This window comes from Myotis daubentonii, chromosome 7 (assembly GCF_963259705.1).
Source record: "Myotis daubentonii chromosome 7, mMyoDau2.1, whole genome shotgun sequence".
In the NCBI taxonomy this organism is placed as follows: Eukaryota; Metazoa; Chordata; class Mammalia; order Chiroptera; family Vespertilionidae; genus Myotis; species Myotis daubentonii.
The window spans coordinates 87293881-87307754 of record NC_081846.1 but is presented as its reverse complement, the minus strand read 5'-3'; the positions used below and the strand labels follow the sequence as shown (position 1 = coordinate 87307754).

Below are 13874 nucleotides of genomic sequence, written 5' to 3'. Positions count from 1 at the left end.
CGCCAGGGCTGCCGGCTCCGCTGCCTCCCGATGTCCCACTGGCCGCCGGCCGGCCCGCTCCGAGCAGCGCCAGGCAGAGCCGACCTTAGGATGCCCTGCTTCCCATTCAGACTGCCCACCACCGGCACAGACGTCCTGTCTTTCAGAACAGCCTCTGTGGCAGACATGACAGCTCAGGCTGATGGGGAGACCTCTCCCCACAGCCAAGGGGCCCCCAGACTCCAGACACTCAGCCTCACTCCTCACACTGCTCTGTGGTGAGGGGTGACATCGGCACCCCGCCCCTGCGGCCGGGGACCCGCCCTCCTGGCCGCCCTCGGTAGTTTGTGAACGCACCTTCCAATCAACGCACGTGTCCAATGCACGCGCTCTGAAGAGCAAAACGAGGTGTGGTGCAAGAAGTCCCCCGGCAGCTCCGGGGCACATGCCTGACTCCTTAGAAAGCAGACCGCGTGCCCGCTCCGCCCTCACCCTCACAGGAGACCTGGTCCCGGACTGCATGCTCTGCTGATTCAGAGAAGAGGCTGGGGGACAGGCGTGTGGGGACGGGGATGGCGGGGCGGCGGTGCACCCGGCCCCCAGGGCGCGCTGGGTGTCTTCCCAGCCCACAGGTTTGAGGCTGAGGCAGGGAGGGAGGCTGGGCTGCGTTTTGTGCCAAGGGAGAGCATGCCCACCCACCTTGCAGGAGCCGGGTCACTGAATCAGGACAGAGTGACACGGTGACAACCTCCTCATGATAAATGGCTCTCCTTCTCCTTCACAAATGAGGAGCCCAGCTGGGCAGGCAAGAGGGCTTACGGGGCCCGGAGCTGGACGGGACAGGGGAGGGAGAGCTCCCTGTGCTCAGTGTGGCCTCCACCCGTCCTCGCTGCTCCCCGTGCTGCTCTCCCCAGGACGTGCGCCGCCCTCATCCATTCCCACCGCCCGATGAGGGCCGCCCCGTGGAAGCCACGCATCACACTAAGAGGCTTTGGCGTCAGCGAGGGGAGAAGCATTTGTCTCCAGCCCCTCTGTCTGCCTGACAGTAACAGAACCCAATATTTCATAAAAATTAAGTGCCCGGAGCATGCCCCATGGCTCGCAGTCTGATAAAGGATGGTGTGACAGAGGCAGGGAGGCAGGGACAGGAGGCCTGAGCACCGCTGGTGTCAGCGCTGTGACAGGGTAGTAACGGATGGAGGCCAGGCCACCGTGAGAGACGGGTGGGAGGCTCGTCTGCGCGGCCAGTACTCACCCTGAGCCCTTCCCCCACAGCCTCTGCTGCAAGAGCTGGCCTGTCTGCCTGTCCTCTCGGATGTTGGACCAGGAGGCAGGGTCTCCCAAGGGACCTGCACAGGGTCTTAGCCCCACAGGACCACCCCGGCTGTGGGGCGCTCCGTCCCTCACCTTCCCTGTCCTCCCCGTCACCACACACTCATTCCCTCGCATGTGCATGGAGTCCTTGGAAACTAGATTTCACAGTTACCGTGCACCAGGCCCGGTGTAAACCCTGATGGCCTGGAACCAAACCAGACCCTTCCCTAGAGGGCCCCCTCCCACAGTGCCCGGTGCAGCGCAGGAGGCAGCAGAGTGGCCCGGGCTGGGCTGGGCTCCTAGTTCTGCAGGAGGGTCAGGAAAGGCTGAAGTGGCAGTGAGGGGGGCAGGGCTCCAGGGGGAGGGAGCCGCTGGACAGGAGCCTGAGCCATCAGGGGACATGAGCACCTCGGGCTTGTGCTGCATGGGGGTGAAGGGAGTGGTGGGGGCGAGACAGCTGCAGCCCCATATCATCCATTCACTCATTCTGATGACATGTTAGAGAGAGGAAAGGAGAGAGAAGAAGAGAGAAACGCTGGTTGCCTCCCATACTAGCCCCAACCGGGGATTGAACCTGAAATCCAGGTATGTACCCTGACGGGGAATCGAACCAGCAACCTTTCGGTGCATGGGATGACGCTCAACCAACCCAGCCACTCCCGCCCGGCAATTCAGGGTGTGTCTGAGGAGCCTGTAAAGTGCAGGGTGCTGGGGACACAACTCTGGACCTCCCTGAGCTCAGGACCGTCCGCCCCGCCCATCCTGGCTCAGTCATTTGCTCATTGGCTCATGCAGGCAGCCACCTGCTCATCCTTCACCAGCAGGGGCTCAGCCCCAAGGCTGCTGACCCCGCGGACGAGGCCTGGCCCAGCCTGGAGACGTGAGGGTGGCGGGCAGGTTACCTGCGTCAGGGTCGCCGGGGAGGCTGGTCGCAGGCCCTCGGCCTCCGTCTTGACCTTGCTGCGCTTATGGATGATGATGGGGTTCACGGTGCTGCTCACAGCCGACTCGCTGCTCTGCTTGCTCTGAAGGGGTGCAGAGGAGAGCCTGTCACTGGGGGCAGGGAGGACACCCCAAACCTCCGGACCCTCCACACACAGCCTATCCGGGCCAACCCTTGTGTTTGGAGTGGGAGAAACTGAGTCCTTCCAGGCAGGGGCAGGGCCAGGAGAGAGCCCGGACGGTCTGCCAGCAGCTTGCGCCACGTCCGCGGCAGCGGAACAGAGGCCTCTCGGGAAGGGGGCTCGGAGGACGGGGTGAAAAGGGGAAGGGACTGAGCAGCAGGGGTTCACGGGGATGTACGCACGGCACAGGGAACATAGTCAGTGACATTGTGGTATTAATGTGGGTGCCAGGTGGGTGCTGGAAACATCGGGGGTCACTTTATAAAGTATATGATTACCTAACCAATAAGCTCTACACCCGAAATTAATAGAAAATAATATTGGATGTAAACTGCAATTAAAACATAAAATTAAAGAATTTCTTAAAAAGATGGTCTTTGGTGAATCCATGCTCCAAAACTAAACTGCATGGTATTACTATTCATTAATCCATTTCATATTCTGGGCACGGAGCACCCACACTGTGCTGACTGCGAATTCAGGTTTCCCCATCTACTTACCTGTCTACTGCGCAGGCGACGTCAGAACTGAGGCTGGGCGCTGCCCACAGGAGTGGGAGCGGTGTCAGGACCCCTCCCAGGCCTCCCACCCAGCCTCATCCAGCCCAGGCCTTTCAATCCTGTGGCCTCTCCACAGAAGGCACCCCGAGCCACACCTGCACCCCGAGTCCTCCCGCACGTGGCCAGTGTGAGACGGGGACCGCCAGCCCTCGTGGAGTCGGGGCATCAGTTGGCCCGCTCCGCGCCCTGCACCCGCCTACCTGGCTGGCGTCGTTCAGACAGTTGCTGCTGCTGCTGAGCTGGGTGGGCGTGGTGCTGATGGAGGTGAGGGCCATGGGCTGCTGGGCCAGGAAGGTGGGGGAGGGCTGGATCAGGGGCGGTGTGTGTCCGAAGGCCGAGCCCAGGCCCCTCTGCTGGCTCAGGATCTGCTGGTAGGCCACGGGGTTGATGGGATGGGGGAAGGTGAAGGCTGGGCTGCAGAGAAGAGCAGACGAGGTGGTGGAGCGGAGGAGAGGGAGGGAGAACCAGGGCTCTGTTAGGCCAATACTTCCTGGGCAGAGGCGGCCTTGCCCAGGGATCGGATGGGCATGTGCTCACCTCACCATCACCACGGCTCTGCCTCACTCCGAACCAGCAGTGGCTCTCCACTGTGCTGTCCCAGGCCTCGCCTTTCATGCTTAGCCTCCAGACCCGGCCCCAGGGGCAGCCTTCACCCTGGTAGGTTGGCCCCCAGATTCCGTCCCACCCCACCCTGGCCCTTCACGGCTCTGGCGCGAGGGGCACCCCTGCTCTCTATGAGCCCCACTTGGCCTCCGAAGCCGTTCTAAAGCCCTCGTCCAGGAAGTGAGCCCTGCGCCCTCCGGGGCACAGCCCCCTCTTCTCCGCCTACTGCACTTGGGTCTACACGGCCACTCGCACTAGCATCTTTCCTGAAGAGGCCACTGAAGGAAGGTGGCCCGAGGCTGAGCGTAAAGGAGCTGTGGCTCCCCCTGCTCCCTCAGATCCCACCCCGACGGAGGGCGGGGATCGGCGGCCGTGTCCTGAGAGGTGTGGGCCTCCTGGAAACGGGGCCCCGGGCCCCATCATCCTCAGGTGACCGCAGCCACGGCTGGCAGCCTCACGGGACCGAAGCTAAGCCAGCTCACACCCTGACCCTCAGAGATGACAAATGCCTGCTGTTTAAGCCGCCGAGTTTAGAAGGAATCTATTGTGCAGCAAAGACAGCGGATGTCTGTTACCACTTCTACTCCTGTGTCCTGGGCCGAGCGCTCCCAGCAGTCCCAACACCTCTGGCCTCTCGGGATGCGCAAGGGGAGCACATGGTGTCAGCCGCGTCCTCAAACAGAGGGGCTGGGCTAGTGGCACTGACGAGGTTGGGGTGTGCCATGCGGTGGCCACGTGGGAGCCTGCTGCCAGCCAGAGACTCACTCGCATGGTCCCGGTCAGTGTCACTCACCCTTGTGTACCCCCAAGCGGGTCCGGGGCCTGGCTGCCTTAAATACTAGGAACATCACCTTTGACTTCGATTCACTGGGACCGAATCTTTCAGGACAGGCCCGCCAGAAATTGTGTTTGGGGCATGAAGTCCTGTCTTTCTTCTCTGGTGAAAGTGCTGACCCTCCCTACTTGGTCCCCAGTCCAGCTCCCAACTCTCAGCCCCGCTTGCCGGCTGGGCTCACCTGAGGGTGCCCGCCGACAGGTGCCCGTAGGAGCCGCTGGCGGCGGAGCTGCTGCGCGAGTTGTTGATGTAGGCCACCAGCGAGTTGGGGGAGGTCCGGATCATCCGCTGCAGGTCCAGGCTGGCATCCGATAGCGGGGAGATGGACAGCGCCCGCTTGCGGCTCAGGCGGGGCGTCACCCGTGGGCTGGAGAAACGCGACACTGTGGGACAGCCAACCCAAGGCACATCAGCAAAACGTGTTTGGGGGGGGGAGGTGAGGGGGCAGGTGGACTGCAGGTGAACGACAGCTCTGCCATTCTCCAGTGGTGGCCTCTTGGGCCAGGGCTGTAGCCACTTTCAGCCTCAGTTTGCTCATCTATAAAATGGACTGATCCACACGAGGTGTGGTGAGGATTTAAGAAGCACAGGTCAGATGCTCGAGTGAATCTGAGCACTGAATAACGTCAGTGCCCTTCCTGTTCAGGATGCAGGGACCAGCTGGACCCACAGTGCCTGACGCAGGACAGCCAAGTGCACAGGGTACGTGAACCACCCACGAGGCCAGCACCAAATGGTTGCCGGTTCGATTCTCAGCCGGGGCACATACCTGGGTTGCAGGTTCAGTCCCCAGTTGGGGCATGTATGGAAGGCAACGTATCGATGTTTCTCTTTCACATCAATGTGTCTCTCCCTCTCTCTCTAAGCATGTCCTGTAGTGAGGATTAAAAACAAAACGAAGGGCCTGGCCAGTGCCCAGGAGCCCCTCTGTCTGTCCAGACCCGCCCAAGCTGGCCTGACCTCTAAAAGGCAGCTCAGTCTTCCTATTTTTGAGTATTTGCTATTCAGGTAGATGAGATTATAAATACTATTTGATCCAGCTTCTTCATCCAGCGCTAGTTTGTGAGATTGCTCTGCACTGCTGTGTGCAGCAGTCACTGGCTTTTTCATTGTTGTAGAAAATTCCATCGGGTGACTCTGTGGCCAGGGTAGCCTGGTATGTCCCTGGGGGAGAGGTCCTATGTGGTCTGAGCCTGTCTGAGCAGGCACCACAAGCAGGGCCAGGCCGTGGGGGAGCACAGCATGGGGGGGGCAGGCTGTGGGAGCACAGGGTGTGTTCAAGCAGCCACTGGGGTTGTTTACAGGCCACCCCTCCAACTCGGGGGCCACTGACTGGAGAACGGGCGGGCAGGGGCCAGCAGGCCACAGGGAGAGGCTGTTCCACACAGGTCTCCAAAATGCAGGGCACAGCGGCCACAGAACTGACATGCGCCTGCTGAGTGCCGGCACTTCTCACGCCTCCCTCATCTCCTCACCGCAGCCCTGGACTAGGGGACCCCTTTACATGGAGGACACCGGGGCTCCGGAGGGTCTGAACAGGGTGGAAACCCTGGTGCGTGGAGATGTGTCCAGTGATGTCAGACCATTTCTAGGCCGCTGTGTTGTCCAGAGGAGACACAGGGCCTTGCCTGGGGTGGGGCTGCGGAGGAGCTGTCTGGAGCCAGGGCAGGTCCTCCGCCCGCCCTGCAGTTATGCGTGAACAGCAGTCTTGCCTGACTCCCGGGAGATGCACTCCAGGGCCCCAGGGGGTGCCTGAGAGGGATAGGAGCACGCCCTACACACACTTGTAAGTGTTAAGTAGTCTCATCTTCATAAGCACCCTATAGGGAAGGCGCTATTATCAGCCTCATGGTACAAATGACAAAACGTTTGTCCCCGGCAGCCTTGGCAGAGAAACAGACGGGAAGGCAGGTAGATGGCCACCAAACCCCCCACCTCACAGCTTCTGCTCAGGGTGGGGAGGTGAGGTATCCTGGGAGGGTGCTCCTGGCGGGGCGGGGTGGACAGCCGGCCACACAAACCTGATGCTTCGTGGCTGCCCTGGCGCATGCTACTCAGCCTCCACGAGCCCCTCTTTGCCCGTCTGCCCAGGGGGCAGTGTGCTTGGCTTGCAGGGCTGTCGTGAGAACACATGGAGCGTAGGAAGGATCGTGCCTAAAACCCAGCAGAGCGTCCACAGGGGGACTGTGAGTTGATTCAGCTTTGTCAGGGGCCAGGAGGACTGGTGCGCAGGCTGAGCCCAGAGTGATGGCTGGGGCAAAGGACAGCATCCTGAAAGGACGCCGGGGCCACACCGCAGCACAGCGTCACTACACACTCGCTCACCTGCCCGGTCGGGCATCCTCTAGCCTCTTCGTTCTTATTCACCGAGTCACACCGCGCCAGCCCTCACTTTAAAGGGAACTCAGAGTCAGAACAAAAGCGTTAGGAGCAGCTGGCAAAGGGGGAGATGTGTGTGGGGAGACAGCATATCATGTAAAGCAGAAATACACACATCTTTGGGATGCAATTTTACAAAAATGTTTTGCTAATATTTGGATTTCCACCCTCTCTTTGCGCCCTTAACAAGAGGAAACAGGCCAAATCTGACAGTGATATTCATCTCCGTTATTCCCACCCCTCGAGGGAAATGTGTTTATTAATGCGCCTCTTCCCTTGATAAATTACTAAACAGAAAGAAAAGCCTGGCACTCACTTCCCGTGGCTTCCCCTGTGATTTATGACCAGAATTGGTGGAGCCGCTGCATCCGCTCATGTGTGGATGCGGCCGTCCTGACGTCGACAGCCTCCGGGCGACCAGCCACAGCCTGCCCTAACCTAGGCGGGACCAACGCTGCCCATTCCAGGCGCCGCTCACGTCTAGACCCTGTCTCACCACTAGTTCTTTCTTCTGTTCATTCATGTGTTTGCTCCTCACCCAGCAGACCCTTGCGCAGTGTTGACAGTATGCCAGGCAGCGGCTGGAGGCCGCGGGGTCTGCAAGCAAGGAGGACCCCCAGCCTGTGCTCCTGGAGCTCAGCTTCCAGGTGCGAGATGGGGATGCTGGCTACCCGCCAGCAGGGTTCGTTAGGTGCCACCTGTGCTGGGTGGGCCCAGGTGGTCCCGAGTGCTCAGGGGGTGGCTGCATTCCCCGGGAAGGCCGGGAAGGGCAGGAGATGTGGGAACAGCCCTGGACCCAGGCGACCCAGGTTCCCATCTGGCCTGGTAGCTCTGAACTGGGTGGCTTTGGGTGAGTCACTGAAGTTCTCTGAGCTGGCCCCCCACCTGTAAGACAGGCCAACAGCACCTACCTCCGGGTGGCTGTGGGCTCCTGACCAGCATATCCATAGCTCTGGGTGGACCGCCTCTGGACCCAGGAACCTGGGCTGAGGGTGGCCAGAGGGATGCAGGGATCCGAAGGACCCAGGAGCCATGTTTGCTCCAGATGCTACTGTCGTCAGCACCGGGCTGGGACACACCCTCCCTGGGGACAGCGGCCGCGCCCTGTGGCGAGCTCCTGGGCCCCGAGTCCTCGGTGGTGGGGGGTTCTCCTGCACGGCCCACTCTCACCCAGCCCTGTTCTGGACTCACCGAGAGAGGCTCTAAGGACATCTGGCCGAGGACCTGGCCCTGCCCACTGAGCTGCCCCAGCCCCTCACCGCCCTGATGGGGTGAAGAGGGAGCCTGGGCTTCGCAGCCTGACCAGCCCGGGTCCTGCTTCTGTGAGTGGGGCTCCAGCTCAGCTTCCTCACCTGTACAGTGACTTCGAAGGCTTGTCTCACAGGGCTGTTGGCGCACATGCCTCACTAGCTGCGCCTGAGCACGGCAGACTGCCCCCGGACCCCGGCCAGGCCTCTCCTCGGCGGCAGCTGGCCAGAACTGCCTGCCTCGGGCCGCCGCGGTCCCTCCGTCAGCTCCGCCCGCCTCGCTGCGGTGTGATCAATGTAATTGGTTTCTGAAACCCCCCTGGACCCACAGGCAGCATAAAGCACGGGCGTCAGAACGGAGGTGACATCCGAGTCAAATTAGTGTCAATATGACAATAAAATATACAGCCCGGAGGAGGCATGGGCTGTAAACAGACAACATTTCAATCGGAAACACTTCCATCTTCCCAACGCGGTGGGAGTGGAGGGAGTGCGGCGGCGGCTGAGCCGCTGGTAAATCACCGATATTCAACCGACAACACGAGGAAATTCCACTTTAGGGCGCTGATGATGGCGAGAGAATCCCGCTCTCCAGAGAGCCCTCGGCAGAGGGTAACCGTGGGTCCCTGACGGGTTATCTGCTGCCTTCCAACGCCCCCGCCCCCCTCCGTGCTCTCCGGCTACAAGTCAGATCCTTTAAGAACCAGAGGTGGCGAGCCTCCACCGGCCCCAGGAGGCCAGAGCTCCCAGCAGAGGGGCCGGGCTGCAGGGAGATGCGCTTTCCTGCCCCAGCCTGGCCTCCCTGGGAGGCCTGCAGTCTGGGCTCTCAGCAGGCGCCCCACCAGGGCGTTCCCCCTCCCACCTCCCCTCCCCACGCCATGCTTTCCCCTACGGAGGGTGCCTGCCTGTACACATGAGATTATTTTAGGCTCGATGGAGACAGAGACAGGGACGCCTTCCTCCAATATGATCAGGTTTCCCATTTTTAAAAAATGCTAAGTTCTATTTTAGCATCCATTTCTTCAACCCGCTCTCCTGCTACAAGTCTATTAAAAGTATTAAATAAAGAAGTGTGCAGATGGCCCTTGTCTGAGGTGAAATTTTGCCGTCGGTTTGGCAATGAGTGGACGGGGCTTGCTCTGCTGGATGCGGACCCCAGAAGCCGTCCCACACCCTCCCAGGCAGCCTCAGCCTGCAGACCCCGTCCCACACCCTGGCTTGACAGTCAAAGCCCCGGAAAGTTCTCTCTGCCCCACTGTTCTGCCTTCTCTTGGGCTGTGAAGGAGGTGCTGAGAGAGGAGGCTGGGGAGGGGGGGTGGCCTTTGTCCTGCCAGGAGCTTACACGGAGCAGCGCCATGCGGGAGGATGCGACTGGCAGGGCCTCGCTGTGTCCCTCGCATCTAGAACGGCGCCTCACTCGGCCTGAGAAGCTGAGATGCCTCCCAGGCCGGAGCTGGAGGGCGATGCCTCCCTCTGCGCCTGAGCCCTGAGCCCAGGCGTTCTCAGGACCGAGGGGCAGGGCGACGGCAGTTGGTGTGATGAGTTAGTCAGCGGCAGCCGACCCGAGCTGGGTGTCCTGTGCCACTGTGAACCCATCTCTCCACTCCCTGCCTTCCAGTTCTGATGCCCAGCCCCCCCCCCCCGTGTGGCCCAACGCTGAGTGCCCAGAACACAAGCTGCCCTGTGCCCAGCCCCGTCCGGGCGCCCTGCAAGCTGACAGCTCTTTTCCAGCTGTTTCTTTCCGAATGAGTTGCATCTTCCTATCCCAGGTGCTTTGTGACTGCCACTCACGCGCGAGCTCACCCACAGATGCAGAGGCCTGCTCCCTGGCAGCTAAGCTCAGACCCAGCGTGCAGACACAGAAGTGCCAGCCAGTGCAGTCGGAGCTCCTCGGGCCCCGAGGCGGGCATGGAGGACGGGCAGCTGGGCTGGGTAGGACTGGGGCAGTGTGTCGGTAGATGTGCCAACTGACCCGGGTCCTAGGACACCGTGCAGGATGGAGCCAGGCCAGCCTGCAGGGAGGGCACGCAGGCAGGAGCGGGGACCTGTCCGGGGGAGTCTGGATGCAGCGGTGGCGGCAGTGCTGTGTGCCCGCCTTCCCAGACGGCCTCTCGGCTCAGGCTCATTGCCTGCCTCTCGTGGATCACTTACCCCTTGGTCACTCGGCAGTCATACCCTGGGGCTCCTAGTCACCCTCGGGGTGACATTCAAACTGTGACATGGTTCCAGCGGCCTTCCCCCCAGCCTCATCTTTCCCACTTGAAAGATGGAAAAAGATACTGGTGGAAAGACATTTAAACTACCGTTAACTGAGCACATACTACAGGCCAGGCACCGAGACAGGTTCACACACAAGATCTTATCCAGTTCACATAGCACGCAGGGCCGGTGTCACTGCCCAGACCTTCCTGGTCCCATCACAGGCAGGCGCTGGCCTAGGTGTGCCCTCAGCTCACTGCTCACCGCCACCCTGACAAGCGCCCTGGTGTGGCCCCGCTGCTCTGGGCTGAGCTGGAACACAGCTGGTCCAGGGGGCCCTCCCTGAGGCCATGGCTCACCGGCTGGCCAGATGTGCTGGGCTGCGTGGAGGTGGTGGGCCCAGGAAAAGCCAAGATGCCAGTGACAAACAGATAGGGGCTTGGAACCCTGACTCGCCACCTGGGCAAGTCACCTGGGCTGGGAACCCGTTGGCTCATTTTAAGCAGGGGTATACTTCCAGCCTCAGGAGGTGGCTGGGGCGTCACGCGGGAGAATGTGCGGGAGGGCCCAGGACAGAGGCAATTCTCCTCACAGCAGGTGCTCGCGCCTCTCCTGCCCTCGGGGCACCTGCTCCACCTGACCCTGCGGCCAGCTTCTCTGTGCCTGCCCACCGTCCAGCTGGCCCAGTCCGTCCACACTGAGGCCCTGGGAGGTGGGACCAGTTTGGGGTCACCTGACGGTAGGACATGGCTGTTGGGACACATGGTCCAGTTTTATGCCCTGTATGCGGTTGTCTGGTTTCTAGCTTCGTCAGGTCACAGGTGCACAACCTCACCACCTGCTGTCACCCTCCGGCTCCCGTGGGAGCACCCGCAGGGATGGTGGGAGGAGAGAAGGGAGCATGTGGCCAGCACGCACGGGGCCAGCAGGCTGCGCTTCACTCTCTACACCGTGTGCCTAGTGCTGGGGGAGGCGGGGGTGGGGTGGGGGGCAGACACAGGAAGCAACTTCCCATCACGTCCCTCAGGGAGCATCGAGAGTAACGTGGACAATAAATGAGGGAGGGCTGCAGTGCTCGGCCCGCACACCCTTTGGGAACAAGTAGGCACAGCCGTGGGCAAACTACGGCCCGCGGGCCGGATCCGGCCCGTTCGGCTGTTCTATCCGGCCCGCGGAGCCGGAAGAGCGGAGGGTTCTCTTGCTCTCCCCTCCGCTCCTTCACCAGCAGCAGTGTTAACACAAACACTCCATCCATGCTTTTGTTCCGGCCCTCCGGTCCAGTTTAAGAACCCATTGTGGCCCTCGAGTCAAAAAGTTTGCCCACCCCTGGCTCAGGGGCTCAGGAACCGCCTGATGGCTCCTGCGAGTGCACACTGAGCGGGCAGAGAGAGGAAAGCCAGCGGGGGTGGGGAGCGCGTCTGCAGGCTTCCTGGAGGGGGTGGGCCACAGCCAGGCCTCAGGCGGGAGGGTGCGGCTCTGCCCCAGCCCACGATGGAACTGTGTGGCTGTCCTTTGCCCTCCCTAGCTCCACGTCTGACCTGGCAATGAACTTCCAGCTCCGCCTTAATCTATCCGATACGTGACCGCCTTTCCCTCCACTAACCCAGCGCTGCTTCCCCGCAGCTCCTACATCCATCCTCAGAGCCGCAGTCAGAGTGAGGGTCCTTTTAAAATATGTCGGACCTCGTTACTCCCCTGTCCAACCCTCTCTGAGGGCCCCATCCCACTCCCCACGAAAGCCAACGTCGGACCAAGCCCCGAGCAGCCTGCAGAGGCAGCCCCAGAGCGCGGCACCCCGCTGCTGCCCGGCTCACGGGGTGCCAGGCACACGGGCCTCCCGGCCGCCTTGTGAGCTCAGCCGGCCCGCTGCCTCAGGCCCCGCACCTGCTGTTCACCCGCTGGGTCACTCTTCCCGCATATTTCCGCACGGCTCACTTTTTTCAATTCTTTGTTCAAATATCACCTCCCCCGTGAAGGTTTCTCGGTTTCCTCGTTTAAAGTCGCGCCCGCACTGCACGCGGCCGTCCCCTCCGGCTTTGCCCGCCTGTCCCCGAAGGCAGAGGCGTGTGTTTCGTCCCCTGCAGTGTCTGCGATCCCCGAGACACCCACTGAGTGTTTGTGTGTGTGGCTCAGGCCTGGCCCCTGTGGACACAGTCCTGGCAGGGGTGGGGGTGAATCCAGACGCATCCTTAGGGCTCCTTACCCCCAAAGGAGCAGCAAGCACCCGCCTCAGCCCCTGGGGGCACCGTCAGCCCCTCCCATCCCGCCCCTGCCACCACCTGGCCCAGCACTCACCGTCCACTGGATTGAGGTAGTCGTGGAGGTGGGGGGTGCCAGTGGCGCCCCCCGTCTGCAGGAGCAGGTCCCCGTAGGACGTGGGGTGGCCCGCCATGAGGGCCACCTGGTGGTAATAGTCTGAGGGGTTGGTGCCTGCCGGGGGGAGGCCAAACAGCCCCCTCTCCTTAAGGTGCTCATGGACCACTGTGGGCAGAGAGGAGGGAGAAAGAAAGAAGCCATCAGAATCTGGCAAAGGAAGAAAAAAGAGACCGATCGCCTGGCCTGAGGAGTTCCCCTCCGTGTCCTCAAGTCCATCCCTTGTCCTCTGAGCACCTGTGTGCCCCTCCCGCAGCCCCATGTCCGCACCGAGCAGGCCAAGTGGGTGGGCATGTTGCTGCCATAGGGCGGGAGGCCAGCCCGGCCTCAGCTCTGCATCCTCCACGTCACCAAAGCCATAACCCCGCCCTCTCCTTCCCCCCAACCCCCCCAGAAGCCCACAGCTCAGGGCCACAGGGCCGTGCTGCAGCCGAGGCTTCGGAGGAAAGATACAAACGAAGGTGCCAGGGCAGCAGACGGTGGGCTGCCTGGCAGTGCCACTGTGCATTCCAGGTGAGAGCGCAGCCGAGAGCTGCCGGGCCTGGCTAGATAGAGCCCCTCGCCTGCCACAGGCCACCAGCTCCCTGTCCAGCGGCTGCAGAGCGGGCTGTCTGCCTCCAGCCCTCGCGCAGCCCTGCCTGGGCCTTAGCAGAGACAGGATGGGCACACGTCAGTTCTCAGGGGGCCTGGCCCTCAGGGCTGTGGTGCCAGGGAAAGGATGGGGGGCTTGGAAACCACACATACCCAGGGCGAATCCTAGCTTAGACCGGTCTGCAGAACTGGGGCAATAATGCCCACCACTCCAGGTCTTACTAATGATTGTAGCACAAGGCTGTGCGGAGCGCCCGCGGGTCTGTGCAGGTGCAGCGAGAGGGAGTCGGTCACTCTCTGATTTCACTGTCGCCACACCGCAAGCAGGGTCGCCTTTACCTCCCTTAGCTCTTAGAGGGCCAGGGGTCCTGCCCAAGGTCACACAGCAGGCGGCTGGCTCTAGAGCTCAAGTTCCCAACCACTGCGCCCACGCCCCTGCCATCAGTCCTGCAAATACCAGGGGAGACCTCCTGTGGCTGGAGAGAGAAGCTGGCAGCAGAAGAGGCTTCCTCCTCCCCCTTGCCCCCCATCTTCTCTTCCTCCTCCTCCTCCTCCCTCCTCTCCCTCCCCCATCTCCTCCTCCCCTCCCCCTCCCTCATCTCCTCTTCCTCCTCCCCCTCCTCCTCCCCCCTCCCCATCTCCTCCTCCTCCCACTCCTCCATATCCTCCC

At 61.7% G+C, this 13874-nt stretch overlaps 1 protein-coding gene across 1 annotated transcript in view; it reads right to left on the bottom strand.

The window, feature by feature from the left end:
* GLI2 (GLI family zinc finger 2) overlaps positions 1-13874 on the bottom strand; it is a 51374-nt gene that overhangs the window by 17323 nt on the left and 20177 nt on the right. The window contains exons 3-6 of the mRNA XM_059704710.1: positions 12536-12721; positions 4597-4798; positions 3178-3391; positions 2196-2318 (exon numbers count right to left, since the gene is read on the bottom strand). Coding sequence (XP_059560693.1) covers positions 2196-2318; positions 3178-3391; positions 4597-4798; positions 12536-12721 — 725 coding nt within the window. The remainder of the gene's footprint in view (positions 1-2195; positions 2319-3177; positions 3392-4596; positions 4799-12535; positions 12722-13874) is intronic.